Source organism: Salvia splendens, chromosome 10 (assembly GCF_004379255.2).
Source record: "Salvia splendens isolate huo1 chromosome 10, SspV2, whole genome shotgun sequence".
NCBI lineage: Eukaryota > Viridiplantae > Streptophyta > Magnoliopsida > Lamiales > Lamiaceae > Salvia > Salvia splendens.
Window position 1 is genome coordinate 20,063,885 of NC_056041.1, and position 25,360 is coordinate 20,089,244.

The window sequence follows — 25,360 nt, forward strand, 5'->3', positions numbered from 1 at the left end:
AATAAACCTTTATTCATGATATTGTTTATGTTATTTATGTTATTCAATACAATACTAATATAAGTTACATACTTAGGGCTCGTTTGATTAGATGAGTAGAGTAGGAAAAGGATGGAAAATGCTGACGTGGACCTTTCTAACCATCGTTTGTTTGCATTTGTTGTTTTTTATCAAGCCCGTTTGAAAAAACACGGCCCGTTTGAAATTAATGTTAGCTACCCATATTCAATTGGTAACTCTAACCCCCAAAAAAGAAGGTTTAGTGAGACAGAGTTTCATTGTTTGAAAAAGACTCCCCCTCTTCTTCCCCTTTTACCCTCTCTCTCCATCCTCATTGTTGCTCGAAGGCCACTGCAAAAACGCAGCAAATACGCCATAGCTGCAAAGAAAACTCCATACAGGTCAGTAAATCCAACCATTTTTGTTGTTGCGTAGACATTCGAGCTCGACGCTCTCCGTCGTGGGTAGATGGTTGTTGTCTGCAACATCTATGAATGACCCCCAATTTGATTAGACATGCAAATGAGATTAGATTTGAATTATATGGTGTTTTATTTGGTGCAGGTTCTACAGTTCAATTGTAATTAGGATTGTTACTAAATTCTATTATGTTATTCCCGTTTTTGATGCCTATTTGTGATTTGTACATAAAATGAATAATTTTTCCGTTTTCATTAGCAATTTTTTCCGATCTGGTTTGTATCTTGGTTGAATGGGAAAATTTGACTAGTAGGAAGATGTTTTGAAGGTTGATAACTCAGTATGTTTGCGTAATGTATGTTCATTAAAGCGGTTTGATTAGTCGCAGTGTATAATATGTGGTAAATTTCATTTTTTAGGACTTCGAATTTTGATGAGAATCTCCCAGTAGATAAAAGGCATAAGCTAACAGTTACAAATGAATGCAAGTAGTTATGCTTAAGTGTTGTTGGTTGCTCTGTGTTGTAGTTGTGTACAGGCATGGACAGGGAAAATAAAAAACGAAAGGAGATTGAAAATGTATTGGTTGTAGTTGAAGATTTGGTCCGTCGGCAGCGCCAACAATCTTTTCTTCTGCTCAGTTTGGCTGAGTATTTTAGTCGGCGGAGGAGTAGTGATGACGAAGATGATACAACTATGGTTACTGACTTGTTGTGGAAGATACCGGAGCAAATTCGGCGTATGGATAGGCTAATACGTTTATCTGACACGGACCGTGTGAACAATCTCCGGATGGACCGTAACTGCTTTGGACAGCTGTGTCTACTACTACGTGAGCGCATGGGTTTGAAAGATCGAAAATTTGTAAGCGTTGAGGAGCAAGTGTCTATGCTCTTAAGCCGATAGAATGATACTTTCAGCCGATAGAATGATACTTTAACGTGACAAAATGATACTTTAACGTGACAAAATGACATAAAACTGATAAAATGATACTTTTGCCCGATAGAATGATACTTTCAGCCTATAGAATGATACTTTCAGCCGATAGAATGATACTTTCAGCCGATAGAATGATAGGTATTTTTGGTGTATAAAATGACATTTTTGTTTAATAAAATGATACTTTTACCTTATAAAATGATAATCTAAGCGGATAAAATGACAGTTAGCTTATAAAAATGATAGTTTAGCTGGAGAAATTGCATATAAGCTGAAAAATGATACTTTAACGTGACAAAATGACATAAAACTGATAAAATGATACTTTTGCCCGATAGAATGATACTTTCAGCCTATAGAATGATACTTTCAGCCGATAGAATGATATGTATTTTTGGTGTATAAAATGACATTTTTGTTTAATAAAATGATACTTTTACCTTATAAAATGATAATCTAAGCGGATAAATAGCTTTTTCATCCTAAACTTCGATTAAAAATGATTTGACAAGTCATACATTACATACAATTAAGTTTCATACATTTCGCCAAAATATCAATGGACTTAGCCATCCAAATGTACTAATTCAGATCATAGTCATACATTACCACAAAAGCAGCTAAAACATGGCAACCTGTTCCAAGTGTTGATCTTGGAGGAAATATGAGGTTGGGCTCTCACAGTTGTTGTAGGGATTTCTCGACGGACAAATTCTTCAACGCGAGTGAGGAATCCTGCTCGGAACCCATTATCGGCCTTCCAACGGTTAGTCACAAGGTCCTTCAATGCTAGTATGAGGACTTCCTCCTCACGAGGAGACCATGAGCGCCTAGACCTGTCGGGCTTCAGTCCACCAGATTTACCACGAATAACACCACCTTCACAACAATAAAGGGTTCATCAATTACTAATCCTTAAAGTTCATGTTAATTGCAGTGCATAAACTAACCATTTGGGTTGTAGCTTTTTGATTCCGGCAGTATGTGAGAGTCAGACATCATTCACACAAGAATATTTGATCTAAGACTACAAAATCTCCAACAAAAAACAAAAATAATGTGACAAAATTGAAGTAATAGCAGAGGGAGCACAAGGTAATCAGTAGTCGACAATGAATCATAAACGACTTTGGAAGGCGTGACGATTTATGAACATACGCCGGAGCCGACGATGACTGATTAAGCAATACAAAAATGCAACGAGAATTAGTAAGCAAATTTACCTTGGTCGTGTGCCCAGTCAAAGACGTCGGCTTGTGCTCGACGGTAATTATTTGCCGGCCAAGAGGTGTTGGGCGTCTCCTTTTGGCGGGACTGCTAAGCAGATTTTAGAGAAGGCGGTAGTGAAAAATTTGGGGTAGATCCAAATTATAAATGCTACTTTTGATAAAGGGCAAATTGGAAATTAATGTAATGTGTTAGGGATAAATATGTCATGCAAACCAATAAAACATGCTTCCAACTAATCCAACCAAACACTGATGTTGCCCACATGTTCCAACACAACTCAACGAACCAAACTCCATTATGCATAATATACACTACCACAAACATTAAGTTATCAACACAACCCTTCAAAAATTTGTATTTGCTACTCATCTAATCAAACGAACCCTTACATGCATCACCTACCACTAACAAATACTCTCTCGGTTCCCAAAAAATATACACTCTAAGGTCAGCACGAGTTTTAATGTAAAATTGGTGAAGTAAGAGAGAAGTAGAGAGAAAAAGTAAATAAAATATTATTAATGAAGAATGAGTCACACCTCATTAGAGAGAAAAAACTTTCTAAAATTAGAAAGTGTATATTCTTATGGGACGGACTAAAAAAAAGAATGCATATTTTTTTTAAATGTATATCACACTAAAAATATACCCATTTGTCCCATGTTACTTGCACTATTTCATTTCGGCTCGTCTCAAACTACTTACATTATTTCTAGTTTAAGTTAGAATTAATGTATTTAATTAATATGTTAGATTAAGTTAAGAAGCCCTTCATTAAGTTATGTCTCATTACACTTCAAATTCTAATTTAATTATACTGAAAAATTAATCCCAAATTAATTTACAGTCTAAAATGAAAAGTGCGAGTAACATGAGATGGATTGAATACTTTTATACTCGAATCATTTATATAAAGTTTAAATTTTACATAAATTTTTAATATACGTCTTATAAAATTTTTGCTGCAGTACACATTCATATTTTATATTGTTCTATACAAAAGTACATAAATAAATTTGGGTTTTTGTATGATCGAAAAAGTTTTCTAACACTAAAAATGAAATTTGGGATATGGTTTATACTTTATACTATTACCTAGTATATTTACCTTTGCACATAATACTGACGATCATAAACGAATTTAACAACTCATGAATATCAAAATATAATTATTATTAATTTATGAGTATACATTTCTTGTACGTATATCTCATTAATGTTATATTTATAATGGAATGAGGCATATGTAGAAGCTGCATGTGAGAAATTATAGAGAAAAAAAACAGGGTAATTAAATGGTTGATGAGGTGGCAGCACGGATGGTCAAGGGTGTCGGGGGCAAGGGCCCCACGCCCCATCCCACCGCGTACAACACGTGTAACAGACATACTGCCGTCACACATATATTCTGATCAACTTATTTACTCACAATTATTGCTAAGGGCATTCAAAATGTGACGCGCCATCTCAACAGTTTTATCCTCTTACCCTCCTACTTGCAATGGGACACCCTAAGACGCGCACTATATATTTTAATATTTTTTGTTAAGTAATTTAAATATTTTTAAATATATAATGCAAACTAATTTAAAAACACAATGAGTAACCAAAAATCGGCGAATATTGCATTAATAAATACACAAAAATTACAAGATTCAAGTTGGCTAATCTACGCAATTCCCAACTTCCGGCGCAACTCATCGATCAACCCTCCGGAGATTTTCGACTTCGGCGGGGTCCGTACACTTCTTGAGGGCCTTGTGCGTCTGCAACAACGTCTTCGCCATCGAGGCTGCTGCCAACGACTCATACGCGGCGGCCGTCGCGCTCGGGGCCGGGATCGGCGATAGCGCGGCGGCGGTCGAGGATGATGTTGCCGCCGCCTTCCCCTGGGCCTTCGCAGCCTTGACTCCTATGGGACGCAGGGAGGACATCGGTGTGCCGGTACTATCGTCCTCCATGTACGTCCGGTTGAGGTCCACCGGACGAGTTCCTCTTTCGCTGCTCGTGTAACCACCAGTTTTCACCTGGTCCCAGTGCTTGCGGAGCTGCTCCCGTTGGCGCTTGTACGCGCTCGGCGGCTTCGCCGCATTGTAGTGCCCGGTGATGCGCTCCCAGTACGCCTGTTGCCTCTGGTTGTTCACGAATATCGGGTCCTGCGATATATCCACCCAACACCTCGTCAATACGAGGGTTTCATCCGGGTGGTAGTGAAATCGTGAGTATGAAATGTTACAAATGAAGGTGCGGTACGAGTATTTATACAAAAATAAAAAAACGTGTGGCATCGTCCGCGACCATCACCCGCCGATCCTGCAATCCGGCTTCCGATGGCGCGGACGATAGCCCATCGTCCGCCGAGCCCACAATGGCGCGGATGATAGGCCATCGTCCGTGCTTCAACTGCGGACGATGCATCGGGCGTGGGCGTAGGGCACGAACGATGGCGGGCACCCACAATGGGGCGGACGATGGCATGGGCGTGCCATCCGGCGTCCCATTGTGGATGCCCTAATGTGCTATAGTAAGATTTTTTAATCGTCAATTAAAATAAATACTAGAATCACAAAGATAATAAAAAAAAATGGATTTAGAAACGTTTCATTTTGACACATGCATGCATGAAATACGTGTCCAAAAAAATTAAATTGAGAGAGAATTTTAAATTAAGAACATATTCACTTCTAATCATAGTATTTTTCAAAAAAGCATTTTACCCATTTCTGGAATTAAAAAAAAAACTTGTATACTGTATTTACTAGTAACACTCTAAAATGCAATAGTATTTTCGTCACTTTCATGTTAAAAACTGCATCATTTCTCCGAAGTTTCCCACAAATTGTAGTCTTCGCAGCGGTTAAAAGCTGTGTTACTCCAATTGAAGCAGCGGGTGGCTAATCCCCACTCTTCTTAGTTACCTTTACTTCCACTTTTGTCCATTTCATATCTTTTGTGGTGCTCGACTCATTCAGCTGATCATCACGCCGATTTCAATTGCAAGTATATCTCCGTTTCATTCTCGTATACCTACTTTAATTTAAGTGATTGCATCCCCGATTTAGGAGTTTTGCTCTCCAATTCGCTTGCGTGATCCAATTTTGCTCTACTTAGTTGCTATCTTCTTTCAACTATTTATCGATTTGGTTGATGTTGCGAGTCGTGATTGAGTTTTTCACGAAGTAGGCAGGAGATTTTTTTCATTATTGTTGGGATTTGGTTGGTAAAGTCCTCTGCTTTTCTCCTAATTTTGATTTTAGGTGACCGTTAAATTCTGGTTAAGATATTTTACAGTAGATGCTGGCTTTGTGCTTGTGATCTCTCTCTCTCTCTCTCTCTCTCTCTCTCTCTCTCTCTCTCTCTCTCTCTCTCCTCTCATGATTGGCATTATTCTTCATTTTTTTAATTATTGGATGTGATTAGTATATCCAGATGATGCTTATTTTATTTTTCTTGACCACGCTGCAAGTTCAGCCGATAATAATAATTAAATAAAATAACAGAAGTTGTCTAGTAAGTACGTTTTGGATAATAATTATCCTTAATCTGCTGCTATAATTAGCAATCATTGCTTTCTAACTGAGACATTCCTCCCCAGTCTATTACCAGAATTTTGTTGCATTTGAATTTGATCTGTTTCTGTTGCTGCTAATTATGGGGTAAGACTTAAGAGAGAACCACTCAACCTCCCTCCCCCAACCCTGATCCAAAGAATTCTATCTTCTTGTACATTCTCATTTTGATTTGGAGCTGCTGTTACCTTATTAATTCTTAATGTTTGGTTGTAATGAAGCGTGGTCTCATCTTATGATGTTGGATGTTTCAAAGATAATATCAATGATTGATCTTTTCAATTCCTAACTGTAGGTGTATGTCTTTTTCATGTGAGTGTGTCATCACAAAGTTTAGTTTCTGCAGCCTAAAAATTAAGAAAAATGAAGGCTTTGGATATTTTAAGCATTCTTTTGAAAAGTTGAAAGGTGTAGTTCTTTTAGTATTTGGGATCCCTGAAGATTGCAGTACTGCTTCTATGCAGGAGATTGACTAGGACTGCTCGCAATATCAACCCACCAGACACTCGGTTGCAAATGAATCAACCCAAAATTAAGCGTAGAATTGGGAAGTATGAGGTCGGAAGAACAATTGGTGAGGGAACATTTGCCAAAGTTAAATTTGCCAGAAATTCTGAGACTGGAGATGCTGTGGCTCTCAAGATTCTTGACAAGGATGCCGTTCTAAAGCACAAAATGGCTGAACAGGTTACTTCTTATTTTATTCCATTATAAATCATGTTCTTCTACCTAGTATATCTGATTCACCTTGTAGTCATGCCTCTGTTACTGTAATTCCTTACGGTGAAATGGCCTTATCCATCTGGTTATGGATTACTCTAACATATCCCTCAAAAATTTTTTGCAGATTAAGCGTGAGATAGCAACGATGAAATTGATCAAACATCCCAATGTGGTCAGCATATATGAGGTCTCTCTCTCTCCTCCAAAATTTGATTTCTGTAATATGCTTGTTTAGCTGCAGAGTTTTCTGGGAGTCTCTGTTCTGTGTTTGAGAAAAAATTGTATTTCTATCCATGTATATCCACATATATCAGTCATTCTGCCAAAATATAGTAGTAGTATTTGCTAGAAACCTGTCGATTTGGTTCTAGCTGTGCTTACATCACCTCAGTTTCTTGATTGTGACTAGCTTTCAATTACTGAAAATTCTCATATTTTACAATCATCTCTTCAGGTGATGGCCAGCAAGACCAAGATATTTATTGTTTTGGAGTTTGTCACTGGCGGAGAGCTCTTTGACAAAATTGTACGATGTGAACTTCCTACTCACACTGATATTATGTTTTTGAAGCGCGAGAAAGACTGTACTTCATGATTTTGGACTTTAGCATATTGTTTCCTAACATTTAATGTGGCTAATGTTGTGTTTTTATGCATGTACAATAATAATTATGATCATATATATTTAAGAAATTGATAATGTAATCAATATAGTACTTCAATAAAGCAATCCATATCAAACTGTACAGGTTAAAGCTTGGACATTATTCACATGCACCAAGTGGAGATCAAATCTTCAGCTCCTAGAACTTTGATTCTGTCATTTTCTTGCAAACCATGACATAACTCTCATGTTTTAGTTGGAAAGTGTACTAGCAGTTACTGTTTGTCGATTGTGTGGTTTGAATTTGAGATATGTGACTGTGAAGGTAAATCATGGAAGGATGCGAGAAGAAGAAGCCAGAAGGTATTTTCAGCAGCTTGTTAATGCTGTTGATTATTGCCATAGTAGGGGAGTCTTTCACAGAGACCTCAAGGTATTTGACTTGCTTTAAACTTTTCCATTGATGTTACTTTATTATGCTTATGTTGCATTGCAACTGCTGCAGCCAGAAAACCTACTGCTGGATGCTGCGGGGAACCTTAAAGTTTCTGATTTTGGATTAAGTGCTTTGTCTCAACAAGTCAGGGTATATCTCGGTCTAGTTTAAGAAACTTGCACCTGTCCAAATGTCATGCTTTATTTTGTTCACTTGTTTCACTGAATCTATTTATTAATTTGTAAATGAAATTTCTCAACTGCTTGCCTAGTTATATGGAGTGGTTCATTAAAAAAACTTCATATTGTGAGAACTCGTGCAGCGAACCTATAGAATAACTGAGCTGGACCTGTAAGTAATTTGCGATATTTGCTGAAGGTGGAGTTCAGTGCAGTTACTTTATAGATATTGTGCAAGAGTTCTCACAGTTTACATAAATAAAAAGTATATGCATGTATGCGAACTCTTAAATAAGTACTATTCCTAAAACTCTGTTCATGGGCTACCTGTCAGTTTACATATTTAAGTTCAAACAGAATCAGTGGGCTAAAATAAAAACTGTAAACATTACTTTGGCAGGATGATGGTTTGCTGCATACTACCTGTGGGACACCGAACTATGTTGCTCCTGAGGTTGGTTACTGAATATGTACTTCTTCGTTTTCTTATTATTCTTCTAGGAATTGATTGACGAGATTATGATCTTCTTAGGTCCTTAATGATCGAGGTTACAATGGAGCAACTGCAGACTTGTGGTCATGTGGAGTCATACTGTTTGTGTTGCTCGCAGGTTACTTGCCTTTTGATGATTCTAATCTTATCAACCTATATAAAAAAGTGAGCACTTGAGATTTCCCCAGTGCAGTGTTAATCATATATCTCATTTATATTAAATCCTTTAATGTTGTTCTCACCTTCTACCGCATTACTTCCAGATATGCTCAGCTGAATTCACCTGTCCCCCTTGGATTTCCTTTGGTGCCATGAAATTGATAACTCGGATCCTGGAGCCAAATCCGGAGAAAGTAAGACTATTATCTATTGATGGAATACTAATTCTTAGAATTGTCGTTATTGTTTTCTTAATTTGTACCACCCATTGTGGTGTGACATTTTTCTCAAGGAAATCCTGCATTTATCTGTTTAATTTGAAATAATTGGTACACTTTTTGTATGTATTGAAATGTAAGCTCTATAACTTTTGCATTTATGCAGCGTATTACGATTCCCGATATTTTGGAGGATGAATGGTTTAAAAAGGATTACAAGTCACCATCTTTTGATGAAAAGGAAGATGCAAATTTAGATGACGTGGAAGCTGTATTTAAGGATTCTGAGGTATTTCTTGCAAGCGCATGGAATAATTAGTTTCTTCAAACCCATAGGCCAAAATATATAGCTGTGGAAACGTCTCATATATTTTTCGCATACAGGAATATCATGTAACTGAGAAACGGGAGGTGAAGCCAGCTGCCATGAATGCCTTTGAGTTGATTTCAATGTCAAAAGGTCTGGATCTTGGGAATCTATTTGATGAACAGGTATGAGTCCCTTTATCTTTTTCGTTTTCCAAGAATTATAGTTATTGATTACAGAAGTTGACAAAAGAATTACAGTGGAAACTTACTAGCCAATTTATCGAATAGCAGAGGTCTAAGAAGGCAGAGGTGGAGAATTAGAAGTAATTAGGTGCTAAAACTTCAGAAATCCTATAGTCGATGATATTTAAGTGAAATGTGTACAGATCTTCGCTGAGAGTTAGTTGTATTTGTTACAAATATCACTGTTTAACCGTATTTAGTTATTTCAATGCTGTATAGAATAATCCTATTAGCTTCTCTGTATTAAAAACAAATCTCAAATTCACAAGTGAGTGGCTAATGTCAAATGCTAACCGCTGGAAAGTGACTGTTCATGACCTCATTATTGTTTAGGAAAGTAGTGGTAAAAGTTATTGTGGGTGTTCAAGCTCTTATTACATGGTGGAACTATTTTCTTACCTCGTGCACTTTTGCTTTCCCTGGCGCACTGATTGCAGGGATTCAAGAGAGAAACGAGGTTCACATCTAAATCCTCAGCAAAGGATATAATTAGTAAAATTGAAGAAGCTGCAAAACCTCTCGGTTTTGATGTCCAGAAGAAGAATTACAAGGTATATTGAGTCTTAAATGCAGTTACTTCTGCTGTGTGTCCGGACCCATAATGTAATAAAGTTAGATTTGTTCTACACCATATGATCTCACGTGTTGGTCATCATGGTAATAGTACTTCTCTTTTTCCGTCTCAGATGAGGCTTGAAAATTCAAAGGCTGGAAGAAAAGGCAATCTAAATATCGCCACGGAGGTATATATACATATCTGATGAAAATTGTGACTCTTGACCCAAGTATTTGACAGTTTTTTGTAAATACAAGGTATAATTAATTTTTATTGGGTGCTTTAATCAGGTTTTTCAAGTGGCCCCTTCTTTGCATATGGTTGAGGTTAGAAAAGCTAAGGGAGATACTTTGGAGTTCCACAAGGTATCCTACTTCTTTGGAAGTCTTTGTCTAAAAATATTTTGATTAGTTTACTTATTATATTATGCAATAGATTACATGAATATATCTGCTTTTGCTGTCAGCAACATCCTAATTCCTAACATGATCGTCTTTTTATTGTTCGAGTTTTTAACTAAACTAAGTGACGCCATTGCTGCATATGCAATCTTGTTTGTTGAAATTACAATAGAAGCTCGTGAAATCGGATCCTGAATTGTGGCAATATTTAGTGCCCATCATTGCTCTACTACATAGTTATCTTCTTTATATATACGTGTGCATTTTACAAGTAAAAGAAGTAGAGCCAGTGACTATTTGGAACGTAATTAAGAGATATATCGTGCTCTATGCGCTCATTTCTGTCGTATTTATGCATGCAGTTCTACAAGAACCTCTCCACCAGCCTTGAAGATGTGGTATGGAAATCCGAAGATGACGCCCCACGCAAAAAGTAGCAGTGTCTCTCCGACAGAAAGCCGCAGCAGAAGTCTCTTATAAGTGTGTTGTTGTTTCTTCATTCTTGATTTCTCTCACCGGACATTTTTTGCACGGCTAGATATTTGAATGTAAGTGGTTTTGAAATTAGGGTTGGAACGGTACGGTATACCGTGCCGAAATTACCATACCGCATACCGTACCGAATACCGCATGTCAAAACCTAACATTCATGCATTAAATAGCAAAAATATCATTTTAAACATCTAGGAAATATCCAAAGTGATAAAAATCCACCACAAAGCAAACATAGTTCATGACATTCAAAATCCATTCAACTTCAAAAAAGATGTCACTAATCCAAAGAACCGATACGGGGAGGAGCAGGGCAGAGCCAATAGGGAGCGACCTGAGATGACATCAATCATCATCAACACCTGAGATGACAAAGAAGGGGAAACATTAGCCGTGGTATTGGTTAGATACAGAACATATGTAATTCTGAACAGTTTTTCTACCGAATATAAAAACCCGATTTATAACAACTAATAAATATAATAATCTAAAACATAACAGTAAAAGACTACTAACAAACTATAATATCTAAACAATTAACAAATACTACTACCTAACAAAAAAACTTGAAAGACATCTGTTTGATTAGATATTGAATATACTCTGTCATAATTGTTTTAGTTGTATAATTACTTATTACGTGCATGTGCTATATTTTTCCAGTTACATCTAAAATTAATTTGAATATATGTTCCTAGACAACAACAAACCATACTAGTTCTCCAAGTCTAGTACCACTATTTCAATAAGAAATTAGCAGTAGTACATACACAAATTACAACTATATGATTCAAAGCTCACAGATTGATAAACAATTATATGCAAAGCAAATTTTATAACAGATTAATATACACCAATGAAGAAATAAAAGTTTTGCCATGACATACCTTGGCAAACCATAAGTGTAAAGGATTAGCTCAAGTAGGAGGTATTGCTTTAAAAGCATCTTGGCTCATGTTTGGATCTACAAAAGAATCACAAAAGAATAATTAACATCTATAAGGATATAAATATAATAATTTATACTAAAGAGTAAAGCAACATACTCTTTTCAATTTCTTCAATTTCTCTATAAAATTCAAGGTCATCATTAGTAGGATCCTTATATAAGCTGAAATTTTCAACTCTAAGCCAATCATTAGTGCACACCAATGCCTCCACCATTTTTGGACTCAAACACATTCTAAAAGGATCCACAACCCTTTCACCTAAGCTAAAAGCCGACTCACTTGCGACCGTTGAGCTTGACATTGCAAAGATATCCTTCGCAATTAGTGAAAGGATTGGATACCTAGATGCATTTAATTTCCACCATTCCAAAAGATCATAATTAGGATTAGACCTCTTCTCCATCTCATCAGCTAGGTACTTATCCACTTCATTTGATATTTGATTCAATTGGTCTTGTTCAATTTCCTCATGCACCCCATCGTACAATTCATCAAAAAGATGCAAATCACCTTTGTTACTGCTGTCTCCAACATCCTCGCATTCTAGAAGTGGCGTCTGATTCAACACAACATCATTTACTCCCTTGTACTCTACCCACAAACTTACCAAGTCATCTTTAAATCGATCACACAAGTGTTGAACCTGTTGAACTTGATCAACATTTGCTAAGCTTCCGACTTTCAGTTTTTTTACACTAACTTTAAGCATTTGCAGTTTGTTCCTCGGATCCAAGACATTAGCAATAAAAATAAGTGGATTCACTATACTCCAATCCCCCCAATATTTGTCAAATTTCAGTTTCATTGCTTTTGCAACCTTTGAGAGAGTCAAATCCGAATCAGTACACTTTTTCTCAATCTCAATTTGTAAAGCAAACATCGAAAGTGAAATCATATGGGACGTAGGAGTTTTTGAAGTACTTAACTGTAAAGTCAGATCATAGAAATTTTTGAGAAAGTGTACAAAAGCTTTTGCATTATCCCAATCTTCTGCACTTGGAAGCATCATTGCCCTACCCTTTTCATCATTCTCACGAAAGTATTTTATGAAAGGAACACATTCTTCAGCCATTCTCTCAAACACAATTCTATACTTTAATGCAATATCAAGCATTTTATAGGTAGAATTCCACCTAGTTTTCACATCAATGGGCACTGTTGATGTACTAGAAAACTTAGTTAGTATAGCAAACCCTCTAAATTTGTTCAATCTTCTAGGTGAAGAATGAAGAAACAAAACTGCATTCCTTATAGGCTTAATTGAAGATTTGAGCTCTTTCAAACCATCTTTAACAATCAAGTTAAGTATATGGAAAGCACATCTTAAATGCAAATACTCCCACGAATAGCTGGTATTTCAGTTTTGCAGTAATTACATACCCCTATTTGTATCTTGCCGCTACTCGTATCCTTTGTCTCTTTTTTGCAATGCTCCCAATATGGACTTCTGCTTCTTTTTGTAGGAGGCAGAGGAGGTTTGTCTGCTGCACCTTCTACTTCTATTGGTCGTTTTCGACTAGAACCATCATCATTTGTTGAAGTATTTGGTGATTCTGAAATAGGCAGACTGGGGTCACTGAGAGTATGAGAATCTTCGGATTCCATCCTGAAAAGACAAAATATTTTAATTAGTCATAGTTCTTCTCAAAGGCACAGAGAAGGCTGTTGTGTTAAATTAAGAATAGGTGTACATTTTGCTTTGTTCTTCCGAAAGGCACAGAGAAGGCTGCTGTGTTAAATTAAGAAATCAATGGCAAGTATGCAAGTCATGTTTACAACAATTTTAAATCGCCATTCCAAAATGCAAATGCGCTCAATAAAAATCATTACTTCTCCAAGCAAGAAGCAGATGATCATGAATTACCTAAATTGCATCTGCATACATACGCTACCTCATCTGCATACATACGCTATCTCTATTAACTACGGTCGTCATCTAAGGCATCTCAACAAGGTAAAGCAGGATTCCTACCTTTTTAGGTCATGGAGGAAATCTACGCTCTCATGAAGTATTTGGTGATTCTGAAATAGGCAGACTGGGGTCACTGAGAGTATGAGAATCTTCGGATTCCATCCTGAAAAGACAAAATATTTTAATTAGTCATAGTTCTTCTCAAAGGCACAGAGAAGGCTGTTGTGTTAAATTAAGAATAGGTGTACATTTTGCTTTGTTCTTCCGAAAGGCACAGAGAAGGCTGCTGTGTTAAATTAAGAAATCAATGGCAAGTATGCAAGTCATGTTTACAACAATTTTAAATCGCCATTCCAAAATGCAAATGCGCTCAATAAAAATCATTACTTCTCCAAGCAAGAAGCAGATGATCATGAATTACCTAAATTGCATCTGCATACATACGCTACCTCATCTGCATACATACGCTATCTCTATTAATTACGGTCGTCATCTAAGGCATCTCAGCAAGGTAAAGCAGAGACTTCTTTCTTCTTTTGTGCTTAAAAATAGTTGAATTCCAAATTAATGAAGGAGAATAGATTCATTCTAATTGAGGGAGTGACGCATAATGGTTGTGCGTCGTTCTTAATGAAACGCACAACCCTTATGCGTCGTTCTTTAATGACGCACAATGATTATGCGTCGCTTAACGACGCATAAGGGTTATGCGTCATTAAAGAACGACGCATAATGGTTATGCGTCGTTAAGGCGGCTTTTAACGCCCTCCAGGCAGACGCAGCTCACAGAACGCACTTTCACACACTTTCATTTCCTCTCTCGGTGATTTTCGGTGATTTCTCCATAAGATCCGGTAATTTGTTAATCAATTTAGCTACATTCATCAGTATTCATGTTTATTGTGCTTTCATTTGTTAGTTTTACCCAATTTATACAAATTAGGGCTTGTAGGAAAAATGTCCCTAATTGTCGTTGTTTTAAATATTTTTTATGCAGAAATCATGCAAGTATTTGTGAGTTTGTATTGGGGTGGTAGAGTAGTTCAACTACCACATATGGGTATTGGTTATGAACCACCTCGTGCGAGGAGCTCCATCATATTAAATTCAGGTGTTTCCTATTCTGGGTTGGTAGCAATGATCTGTGATGCGATGGGAATAGATATGAATCAACACACAATTGAATTATTATGGAGACAATGTATAGTCTATGCTTCCGGTATGAGTTATACATGTTATGTGATTTGCAATGATGAAAGTGTAATGTTTATGTTCAACAATGCTCAAAATTCAAGTGGGTGTATTGAATTATTTGTTGAGTATTCACTGGTGAGGAGTGCAGAAATCCCACCAGTTGTTGATTATGGTATTGGAGCATCTGCGAGGTTTGAACAAATGAGTTATGACTGTGGTGTTGGATCATCTGCGAGGGTGGATCAAATGAGCTTTGATCGTAGTATGAATGAGCAGAGAGATGTTGTAGATGTTGTAGATGTTGCTGATGTTGGTGTTGGATTGAATGATGAGGTAGATGTTGCAGATGATCTTGATGAGCCAAGGCCACTATCTGAGACAGAGCCAGACCCCGATGTCAGTGATGGTGATGGTGCTGATGATGTAGGTGCTAGTTCTGATGATGAGATAGTACCATGTAAACCTGTTATGCAAGGTGAACAACCACTTCCAGAATACAATCCTAGTGGGTTTTGATTCTTTCGTGAATTACCAAGTCGTCCTTCTGGAGTATCGGATGATGTGGGTCGTAATGAACACAGCCTTTTGTATTGGAATGAGAATGAGCCGCATCAGATTGTGTTGGGAACAAAATTTGATTCCAAGCTACACGTGAAGACTGCTATAACTATGTGGAGTTTGTGGAATGAAAAACAGTTTAAGGTTGTCGAGAGCAAATTAAGAAGGTGGCATGCTGTATGCAAATTTCCAGCAGGAACGACAGTAACAGGGGCAGGCATCATCAGCACCACCGATGCTGAAAAGGCGAGGGAATGTAAGTGGGAGGTTTCAGTTACACAAAGGTCGCATGACGATATGTGGGAAGTTAGGAAGTGGAAGGATCGACATACTTGTGTAGGCCATCGGGCTAATAGAGATCATGCTAACTTTTCATCCCCAATGATAGCTCTGTTGATTCGACATCATGTGCGACAATGTGCCGATTTCAAGGTCTTCTCAATAATAGCTGATGTTCAAGACAGATTTGGTGTGTTAATCAGTTATAAAAAGGCATGGTATGCAAAGAGAAAGGCTAAAGAGTTTGTGTACGGTGGATGGAAGGAATCATTTAGGCAGTTGCCAAGCTACATGTTTGAACTCCAGTCACAGAATACGGGCACAATTGTTGAGTGGAAGCATAACGAGCTGTTGAGTCGGAGGCGTACAATGGTGTTCAACTATATTTTCTAGGCATTTGGGCCTGCAATACATGCGTTCCAGAAGGCTGCACCGGTGTTAACAGTGGACGGGACTCACCTCCGAGGAAGATTTAAAGGTAAGTTGCTTGTTGCTTGTGGTTTTGATGCTAACAAGACATGCTTGCCTATTGCATATGCTGTGGTGGATGAAGAAACCAATGACAGTTGGTCGTGGTTTTTGGATCATGTCAGAACTCATGTGGTGAAATACGAGAGGGAGGTGTGCATTATATCAGATAGGCATAAAGGACTCTTGAATGCAATGGAGTCTGAAATCATGACAAGGGCCCCGTAGATACACCACAAATTTTGTTTGCTTCATGTGAGGGCAAATGTGTTGAAGAAGCACAAGGGCCCCAATGTGAAGGCCATTATATGGAAGTTGGGGGTCAGTTCTCAGGAACGTAAATTTTCCAGAAGACGTCGAGCACTACATGATGTCAACAGTGATGTCAAAATGTTCAAATTTCAACATACGACCACACCGGGCGAAGTGGCTGGAGTCGATACAAATTTACATAAAAACGCCCGGCCGGGCGTTTTAGAAAAATAAAATCGCCCGACCGGGCGAAGTTTCTGGACTCAACAGTGCGTGACGACATTCAACCAGTGACGCATAACAATTATGCGTCACCAATGAACGACGCATACTTGTTATGCGTCACCACGGAACGACGCATAATCGTTATGCGTCACCAAAGAACGACGCATAAGGGTTATGCGTCACCGGGTGAATTTCATCACGCACTATTCAGTCCAGAAACTTCGCCCGGCCGGGCGATTTTATTTTTCTAAAACGCCCGGTCGGGTGATTTTATGTAAATTTGTATCGAGTCCAGCCACTTCGCCCGGTGTGGTCGTATGTTGATTTTTGAAACATGTTTCGGGCATATGACGATATTTGTTTATATTTGTTTATCAAAATCATAATATTGTTCATTCCACCATAGAAAACATTCCACACTATTTGTGTTTCATCATATCAAAAATGTTCAAAAATCAACTTACGGTCACAACCTGTTTCAATAGACACAAATACCAACATATGACCGAAATCTATCTAGATGGAGGCGTGAACTTTGTCGGAGCTTTCCTTTTGTTCTTCCTTGTTGAAAATCCCCTGAATACATTCTGCATAGCCCTCCCAATCGTACTTGATGGTCGTGAGGATCCCGCGGTCGGTGGTCGGAATATTACTTCGTCATGTTCCTCCCCGCCCTCTTCTTCCGGACCCTCTTCTTCCTGACCATCTTCTTCCCCCACCGGATCCATAAATTGATAATTCTGAAAGTACGTATCACGTCCTGGTTGAGCTGCATCTCAATCAGACACACCGCCAAAGAATGAATCACATGACGCACGTGCTCCCCATTGCTAGGGCTCGTGGCTTGCACCACTCAGCTGAGACCATCCTGGTGGATCGTACTCCGGACTCAAGGGCTCTGGTACCGCATACTCAGGTTGCGGCTGCTGCTGCTGCGACAACCTATGCTGTCGCGTAATCCCGTGCCCACCCGTCCGGACACCCGGCAGTCCATGACGAAGAGAAGTTGGTGGCCGTGGCGGCATGACCACATTTCGCCGTTGAGAAGATGGATAATCCATCGCATCAGCATGGTTCATAGCACGAAGTGCCGAATCAGCCATTTCTCGAATCTGCCGTAAACGAGGGTCTGTGTCATATTCAGAGGTCAAATGCCATATCCCCTGAAGGGTCTCAACCTAGATAACACAAATACAAATGACATCATACCACGGTGAGCAATACAAACTTTAAACTAAAGACATTTTTATATACAAAAACATCACATACAACCAATAAATTAGAAGGGGCTGCCTCGTTCATCCCTTGAGTTGACTGTGTCCCAGGTTGAACTAGGTACGACACGGTGATCCTATTGTACCACGCCATATAGCCCGGATTAATGCGACCATCCATTGTCGCCGTTACATGGTCAAAAGTTGCTTGGAACCTGTCGTGCCGCAAGTCCCACTCATCAATGAAGAACTTATGTACCTTAGCCCAATCAGCGCCCTTCCTCCCACGGCGGTGACTTTTACTCAAATGGCCGGAGCTATGTAGCATCCTATCACAGTACTGAGGAATACGCTGGTAGCGGTTAAATTGTCGGGAAACGCGTCCAGCCTCGTGTGCCTCGACAAATGACCAGCACACCAAATAAGTATCGCACAAGTAGGATGCAGTCGAATCAATGCAGTACTCAGGGAGGATACAGTCTGCATAGGGTGTCCACATAAACTACAAACAAATAAAATAAAAAACACAATTAATTTCATACTATAGTAAGTAAATTCATTAACTAAGACAACACAAATAAATTTCACCTGGCCAGGACGGATCAGTGATAACTGATCACGATAATGAGCTACTGAATGTCGGGGAGCATTTCCAATTTCAGTAACTCCGTGCCACCTATACATAATATTAATGTCAAAAGTTATCAACAAAATACATAATTATGTGAGTTAATTTAAACAAAAACATTACTTGGCTCCACACGGGGTATACGGCGTGTGCATAGGCGATATCAAGAAGGCTGGCCTCAATGTAGGCATTCTTTCCCAGGCCCACAGCTGCAAGAGAACCATAGGTCCACCCACATCTCTTCTCTGTCTGCCTATAGAAGCCTCGCACAAATAATGTTACAGGTATGCTAAAGCAGCACTACCCCAACTGATATTAGCCACATCTTCCGGATCGTCTAAGGCATTTAACCACATAAAGGGGACCTTGCACCCTGTGGTGTCCGGTAAAATAAGCCCCCCTAACAAGATCAGAGCATGTATACGTGCTCTTTGAATGTATGCATACTCAGGCAGCCCATCACCCAACGACATCGTCGCTTGGTGGATCAGAGACGTCATCAACAAACCACCGTGCTTCGTTTCGGTTTCTGCATCAGGTATCCATCCCAACAAATCTCTACACTTGCTGGACCAATCTTTAAATCCAATAGGGTAGTCACGGCCAGTGAAAACACGACCGTCTGCTCTCAAACCCCACAGGCTTTGCACATCCTGTAAGGTTACAGTAACTTCACCAACTGGAAGGTAGAAACAGTGTGTCTCAGGCCTCCAGCGCTCGATCAAGGCCGTTATTAGCTCATTGTCCATCCTCATCGGCCTTCCACATTCAACCACGCCTCTGAACCCCCATACATCTAGCCAATACATCACATTTTCATGTATTGGCAATGCCCACACCTTACTCTCCATCCTACGACTTCTCAACACATTTGTTGTGCCATTCGCCAACAAGGAGCCTGAAATATGTTCGTTCTGATGAAACAGTAGTGATGGATCCTCAGGTCCATAGCATAACTGTTGTTCGGAACTTGCAGATGCCATCTACTTCAAAACATTCACCCATGATTCAATTTTTTCATAACAACTCAACAAGCTAACTAAATTGCAACTTAGGGGCGCAATATATGCATATGAAATACCCAAATTACATAAAATCGCACACCAAAAGGGGCACAATTACAAAAACTTAATCAATTGCTTCTACCCATTCAATTATATGCGTATGAAATACCCAAATTACGGAAAATCAATCAACAAATCCAACAATTTCATCATAAACCCTAATTTTGCTAAATTAAATCCATATGAAATACACAAATTACGGAAAGTCGACCAAAAATTCCATCAATTTCATCATAACCCATAATTTCATCATAATCCCTAATTATATACAACAAAACAATAAAAATATACCAAAAATCCATCAATTTAATCAAAAACCCTACTTTTACTAAATTACGGAAAACCTGCCCAAATTAAACATTAAAGGATGTATTTAGCCAAATTGAAGAACAATTACCGGAATATGGTTGCAAAATGGTGGAAATTCGCCGGATTTTGCTCGGATTCGTTGGAAATCGCTTGATTTCGTCCCCTGCTTCTGCGCGTTCGTTTCTGGCTGGTTCTGCCTTCTGTCCGGTTTAAAACTCAACGAACGACGCATAAGAATTATGCGTCCCTAAATAAAGACGCATAAGAGTTATGCGTCGTTAATAAACGACGCACAATGGTTATGCGTCAATATCTAACGACGCATAACCCTTATGCGTTGTTTATTAGCGACGCATAACCCTTATGCGTCGTTTATTAGCGACGCATAACGATTATGCGTCAATAACTAACGACGCATAATTATTATGCGTCTTTCTGTTAGTGACGCATAACTCTTATGCGTCACTCCCTGGGGCGGAATACAAGTAATGCTCTTCATTAAAATGGAATTCAATTAAAGTCCTTTACCAAAAAAAGAATTGATCCAGCAGGATTCCTACCTTATTAGGTCATGGAGGAAATCTACGCTCTCATGAAAACAACAAACTACAGAAAATCAAGTAACTAGAAAAAAAATCAATGAATGAGGTAGCTTACGGTACCGACGGACGGTGGTGGTAGAGTGGCTGTCGACTGCGTCTGCGGAGCCTCTGTGTGTGTCGTGGGTGCGGGGGTGTAGTGTGGGGGTACTGTGCGGGGGTACGGCAGAGATAATGTTCTAGGGTTGCAAGAATTCCTCCCTTTAAGTTTCACTTATGTTTAATAAAATTATATAATAATATATTTTATAAATAATAAATATGTTAAATATGGTATATCTGCGGTATATACCGCCAATTACGGTATATACCATATTTGCGGTATATCGTGTTATACCAGTATATAACGTAAATTTACGGTATATACCGCAAATATGCGGTATATACCATAAATTTGCGGTATATACCGCAATTGCGGTATGATGCGGTATACCGTGGTATATACAAAATGCATACCTTTACCGTATCTAAAACTGTCGGTACGGTATGATACCGTACCGAAAAGTACGGTATACCAAAAATTCGGTATTTTCAGTATTTTTCGGTAAGGTAAGTGCGGTATTTCGGTATGTTTTCCCAGCCCTAGTTTTGATGTTGTTACGAGATTTATGAGATGAGATGTGGCTTTTGATTAGGAAAATCCAATCTTAACTGTATATAGTGCCTCTCTTGATAAAAATTGAAGTTCCAAAAAAGAGACATCATCTTTTAGTGCCAAATTTAATTCACAACTCATAACTATCAGAAACTACATGGAATATAAAAGTGACAGGTTTCTGCATTGTATTCACAGTATCTCCCAACATATTTCCAAATACACCAATAAAAAATACATCTACTACTACTATAGGTGTGTGTGTATTATTTATAAAACACCTACCTCAATCTCCTGAGGACTGAGCTGGTGATTCATAGCTCGAGCCGAGGCTCTTGGAGCAGCGGTGGATTTGTGGATTTCGAGGAGGGCGGCCAAGACCTCCGTCATGACCGGCCGGCTCCTGGGATCCGTGTCAGTGCAACGCAAGGCCACGGCCGCAGCCGCCTGCGCCGCCTTCTTAGAGTACTGCCCTCCCAGCCTCGAATCCATGATCCTCAACACCTTCCTAGTGTCCGTGAGGAACGGCTTCGTCCAGTCCACCAACGTCTCCTCCGCACCCCCGGCGTTCTCGTCCCCCGCCGCCCGTTTCCCAGACAGAAGCTCCAGCAGCACCACTCCAAAGCTGTACACGTCGCTCTTGTGGTTCAAGTGGCCCGTGGCCACGTACTCTGGCGCAGCGTACCCCCTCGTGCCCACAACCCGGGTCGAGACGTGGGTCCTGTCCCCCTTGGGCCCCTCCCTCGCAAGGCCGAAATCAGACAGTTTTGCGTTGAACTCCTGCATTGATCATAAGTCCATATTAGGTCGAATGCACCGCACACAAGAGTGGAGTGAGATGAGAAAAGAGGATGCACCGAGTCGAGAAGCACGTTGGACGCCTTGAGGTCTCGGTAGATGACATTGGCGTCGAGACTGTGCAGGAAGGCCAGCCCCCTCGCCACGTCCACCGCGATCCTCATCCGAGTAGCCCACGGCATCAGCTGCACTCCCTCTGTCAATGGAAGACTTACTAAGTAAATTAAACTAGCCATATATATGTGCATTCTTGACCAACAAAAACTCATCACTCACTTCTAAACAAATGATTCTCTAAGCTCCCTTTTGGCATGTATTCATACACCAGAAGCTTCTTCTCTGCCTCTGAGCAATACCCAATCAACTTCACCAGATTCTCATGGTGCAGCAGCCCCAAACAGTTCACTTCTGCCTGCAAAATCATCACTCATTATTAATGTTACAATTGTATAAGGAAAAACAAAAAAAAACTAGAAAATTCAAACCACAGCGAATATTGACTGACCCAACAGTAAATATATCTGGACTGAAATTGAAAAAATGACCGACAATAAAATAAAATAAAATAAAATAAAATAAATAAAATAAAAAAAAATAGATATACAAGCCATTCTCGGTGGCCTTGAGCGCTCTCCGGCTTGAGCTTCTTGACGGCAACGACGAGGCCGGTGCCGGGGCGGCAGGGGGCGAAGGTGTGGTCGTCAATCCAGCCTTTGAAGACGTAGCCGAAGCCGCCCTCGCCGAGGAGGCTGTCGGAGCGGAAGTTGCGAGTGGCATTCTTGAGATCAGAGAAGGCGAAGGATTTGAGGTTGCTTTTCTCACCCAACAACATGCTGCTGCTGCTGCTGCTGCACACCACCCCTGATTGCTTCTCCTCCGCGCCCCCGCCTGTATCATGGGTATAGACCAAACTAGTTTTAAACGCTAAACACTTCATTACAATTTTATTTGTAGTTCATTATAGTGAATTTAAATATTTAAAAATAATGAAATCATCTAGTATAATTTAAAAATCATTATAATGATGCTCGTTAGTTGTGGTTTAAAACTGATTTGGTATTGATCACAATCCTATCATCGTCATCATCAAATTCAAAGCGTGATACCTGAGAATTGGCCAGATGAAGCGTGGGCAAGCTTAGCAGAGGATTTAGCGAGGCAGAGACCCATCGCAGATGAATGAGAGTGAATGAAGAGATGGAGGAAAGGAAAGTGAGGCCATGGCCATCCTCTCCCCCTTATTCACAAAGGCATGTAGTTTAGTCAAGGATGAAGAAAATCTACTTTGAAAATGATGACATTGACTCACATTGTAATTGTACAGTATTGGACAACTTTTTTTTATTAATGCAATTTACATTGTTTAACTGATACTATTTTTAATGGAATTCTCATTTTCCAAAACTTTGACCAATCTACTCTATCCTCAATTATACTACTAGTATAAAACAGTTAAGAATATTGATCTTACAAAATTTTAAACATTGGGTAAGTTACAAGTTTGAATTATACTAATAGTACATTAAACCGTGTTAGTTTTGATCAGGGATGTCAATCGGGCCGGCCCACCGGGTTTCGGGCCAACCCTACTCGGGTTGCGGGTCAATCGGGTGCGGGCTAATCGGGTTGAGATTTTTTCGGGTTATAAAAGTCCAACCCTAACCCTAAACGCTCGGGTTTCGGGCTGGCCCAACGGGTTAATCGAGTTGCTACCTATAAAATTAACATGCGATCAATCCAATAAGTAATGACGAAAATTAGTTATATTTATAAAATATAAATATTTAATTATGATAAATTTGAGATATATACATAAACTCAAACACAAACATGATCAAATACTAATATTTGAGATTTGTGAAAATAAAACATAAATTTAAATATTTTAAAGCATGTTTTAAAACATGTTTTACAAATTTAAATATTTAATATTGATGAATTAGAAGTTTATAATTTATTTATTTATTATTATATTAATAAAAATTTAATATATAATTTATATATTTAATATAAATTTGAATGTTATTTTTTTAGTTATCTATATTATAAAAATAATCAATGAAATTGTCCAATTAGGAGTCAAACAAATAGAACAATAGAAATTTTATCGGGTTTTCGGGTCAGCCCATCGGGTTTTCGGGTCTGACCCTAACGGGTTGCGGGTTAATCGGGTGCGGGCTAATCGGGTTGTAATTTTATCGAGCTATAAATTTTCAACCCTAACCCTATAAATTTGGCGGGTTATTCGGGTCAGCCCACGGGTTGCGGGCTGCATTGACATCCCTAGTTTTGATATCTAATTATTGAATTTGATGTTGAATACTATGTCTGACTGTAATAGGATAAAATATGTCTCATAGATTTGTCGGGTTTGAAGAATGATCTATCATGAGAAATCGACACAAATCTTAAAATTTGTGATTTTACCACCTTTCAAAATTCGTTAGAAATACCTGAATTTGCCCAAGTTTATAATTTTTTATACCTATTTATCTCTGTCGAGTTTGGAGAATAACCTACCATAAGAAATTGACACTCTTAAAATTTGTGATTTTTAAGACAATTTTAAAAATTCATGAGAAATACAAAAATTCCAAAGTTTATGATTTTAAAACCAATGTCCATAGAAATTAATACCATCATTTATGATTTTCAAACAAATATCCATGGAAATTAATACCATCATTCTTCATTTACTGCATATTTCCTGCCATTTCTTCACCTGTCTATTTTTATGTGTCCAGGGTTCATTTTATCGGATTTAACAACTTAACGAGATTTATAAAAATTAATTAAAGAATGGATGGTTTATTCGTAGATAAACATGAGAAATAGTAATAATTGACCTATCTCAGTTTTTTCACCCTCGAACAGTGTCAACTATACCAATTAATGAAATATTTAATGTATATACGACTTTGATTATATTGAACAGTTCTTCATAAATGTAAATTTCCAAATATAACATGTGCATATACTGATTATTATATATAGTTTGGTTGATAAGATTTGTTTTTAAATTCCCTTTCTAAATGAATATTTCTATTTTTAGAGAACGTCAATATTGACCTAATTATTGATGCATCTGAATTGTTTGAGGTGGTAAGACTTTTTTCAATATTATTTTTAAAAAAAAATTTTCTATGATAATATTTAATTAAATATAATTATGATTTACTAATTTTAGTTTAAAATTTAATTAAACATCAAAATATTTTATTAAAATTTAATTAATGAGAAATGCAAGGCACCCGACAATGTGAATTAATTAATATAAAATATATATAAATATTTAACTTATTAAATGAACGAAAAATGCATTATCAGTCCAGTTGTATTTT

General features: G+C 38.4%; 4 protein-coding genes across 7 annotated transcripts; 1 reads left to right on the forward strand and 3 right to left on the reverse strand.

Annotated features, from left to right (window-relative positions):
- The first annotated feature begins 5,424 nt into the window (after positions 1–5,424).
- Positions 5,425–11,164, forward strand: LOC121752106 (CBL-interacting serine/threonine-protein kinase 3-like). Of its 3 annotated transcripts, none has more exons than XM_042147002.1 (15): positions 5,425–5,592; positions 6,626–6,848; positions 7,009–7,071; positions 7,339–7,410; positions 7,814–7,921; positions 7,994–8,074; positions 8,504–8,557; positions 8,636–8,761; positions 8,860–8,949; positions 9,140–9,262; positions 9,358–9,465; positions 9,963–10,076; positions 10,212–10,268; positions 10,372–10,446; positions 10,845–11,164. In XM_042147002.1, the coding sequence occupies exons 2-15, from the start codon at positions 6,678–6,680 to the stop codon at positions 10,917–10,919; spliced, it is 1,317 nt and encodes a 438-aa protein (XP_042002936.1). In that variant the 5' UTR covers positions 5,425–5,592; positions 6,626–6,677; the 3' UTR covers positions 10,920–11,164. The 3 variants fall into 3 exon arrangements, with proteins under 3 accessions (XP_042002936.1, XP_042002937.1, XP_042002935.1); XM_042147003.1 differs by lacking the exon at positions 5,425–5,592 and adding an exon at positions 5,666–5,812; XM_042147001.1 differs by lacking the exon at positions 5,425–5,592 and adding an exon at positions 6,171–6,248.
- Positions 11,165–17,322: 6,158 nt separating this feature from the next.
- On the reverse strand, positions 17,323–18,810 carry LOC121751481 (serine/threonine-protein phosphatase 7 long form homolog). Of its 2 annotated transcripts, none has more exons than XM_042146231.1 (4): positions 18,778–18,810; positions 18,615–18,702; positions 18,085–18,528; positions 17,323–17,990 (listed from the first exon to the last, which is right to left on the reverse strand). In XM_042146231.1, the coding sequence occupies exons 1-4, from the start codon at positions 18,807–18,809 to the stop codon at positions 17,643–17,645; spliced, it is 912 nt and encodes a 303-aa protein (XP_042002165.1). In that variant the 5' UTR covers position 18,810; the 3' UTR covers positions 17,323–17,642. The 2 variants fall into 2 exon arrangements, with proteins under 2 accessions (XP_042002165.1, XP_042002164.1); XM_042146230.1 differs by having other exon boundaries at positions 18,082–18,528.
- A 112-nt stretch (positions 18,811–18,922) lies between these two features.
- LOC121751419 (protein MAIN-LIKE 2-like) lies at positions 18,923–20,166 on the reverse strand. The gene is made up of 2 exons (XM_042146156.1): positions 20,116–20,166; positions 18,923–19,637 (listed from the first exon to the last, which is right to left on the reverse strand). The coding sequence occupies exon 2, from the start codon at positions 19,635–19,637 to the stop codon at positions 18,933–18,935; it is 705 nt and encodes a 234-aa protein (XP_042002090.1). The 5' UTR covers positions 20,116–20,166; the 3' UTR covers positions 18,923–18,932.
- A 1,199-nt stretch (positions 20,167–21,365) lies between these two features.
- Positions 21,366–23,315, reverse strand: LOC121750172 (probable serine/threonine-protein kinase PBL3). The gene is made up of 5 exons (XM_042144652.1): positions 23,126–23,315; positions 22,624–22,907; positions 22,296–22,431; positions 22,079–22,215; positions 21,366–22,001 (listed from the first exon to the last, which is right to left on the reverse strand). Exons 1-5 carry the CDS (start codon positions 23,187–23,189, stop codon positions 21,492–21,494), a joined length of 1,131 nt encoding a protein of 376 aa, XP_042000586.1. The 5' UTR covers positions 23,190–23,315; the 3' UTR covers positions 21,366–21,491.
- Positions 23,316–25,360: the final 2,045 nt, after the last annotated feature.

Bases quoted from the DNA above. Each gene is read 5' to 3' on its own strand.
- LOC121751481 (XM_042146230.1), bottom strand. From the start codon at position 18,809: ATGCACACGCCGTATACCCCGTGTGGAGCCAA. The intron at 18,703-18,777 runs GTAATGTTTTTG...TATTATGTATAG, and splicing joins TATACCCCGTGTGGAGCCAA to GTGGCACGGAGTTACTGAAA. The intron at 18,529-18,614 runs GTGAAATTTATT...ATTTGTTTGTAG, and splicing joins CACTGATCCGTCCTGGCCAG to TTTATGTGGACACCCTATGC.
- LOC121752106 (XM_042147001.1), top strand. The intron at 9,466-9,962 runs GTATGAGTCCCT...CACTGATTGCAG, and splicing joins GGAATCTATTTGATGAACAG to GGATTCAAGAGAGAAACGAG. The intron at 10,269-10,371 runs GTATATATACAT...TGCTTTAATCAG, and splicing joins ATCTAAATATCGCCACGGAG to GTTTTTCAAGTGGCCCCTTC.
- LOC121750172 (XM_042144652.1), bottom strand. From the start codon at position 23,189: ATGGGTCTCTGCCTCGCTAAATCCTCTGCTAAGCTTGCCCACGCTTCA. The intron at 22,432-22,623 runs GTATATCTATTT...ATGATTTTGCAG, and splicing joins AAGGCCACCGAGAATGGCTT to GCAGAAGTGAACTGTTTGGG. The intron at 22,216-22,295 runs GTGAGTGATGAG...TTCCATTGACAG, and splicing joins AGAGAATCATTTGTTTAGAA to AGGGAGTGCAGCTGATGCCG.
- LOC121751419 (XM_042146156.1), bottom strand. From the start codon at position 19,637: ATGGCATCTGCAAGTTCCGAACAACAGTTATGCTATGGACCTGAGGAT.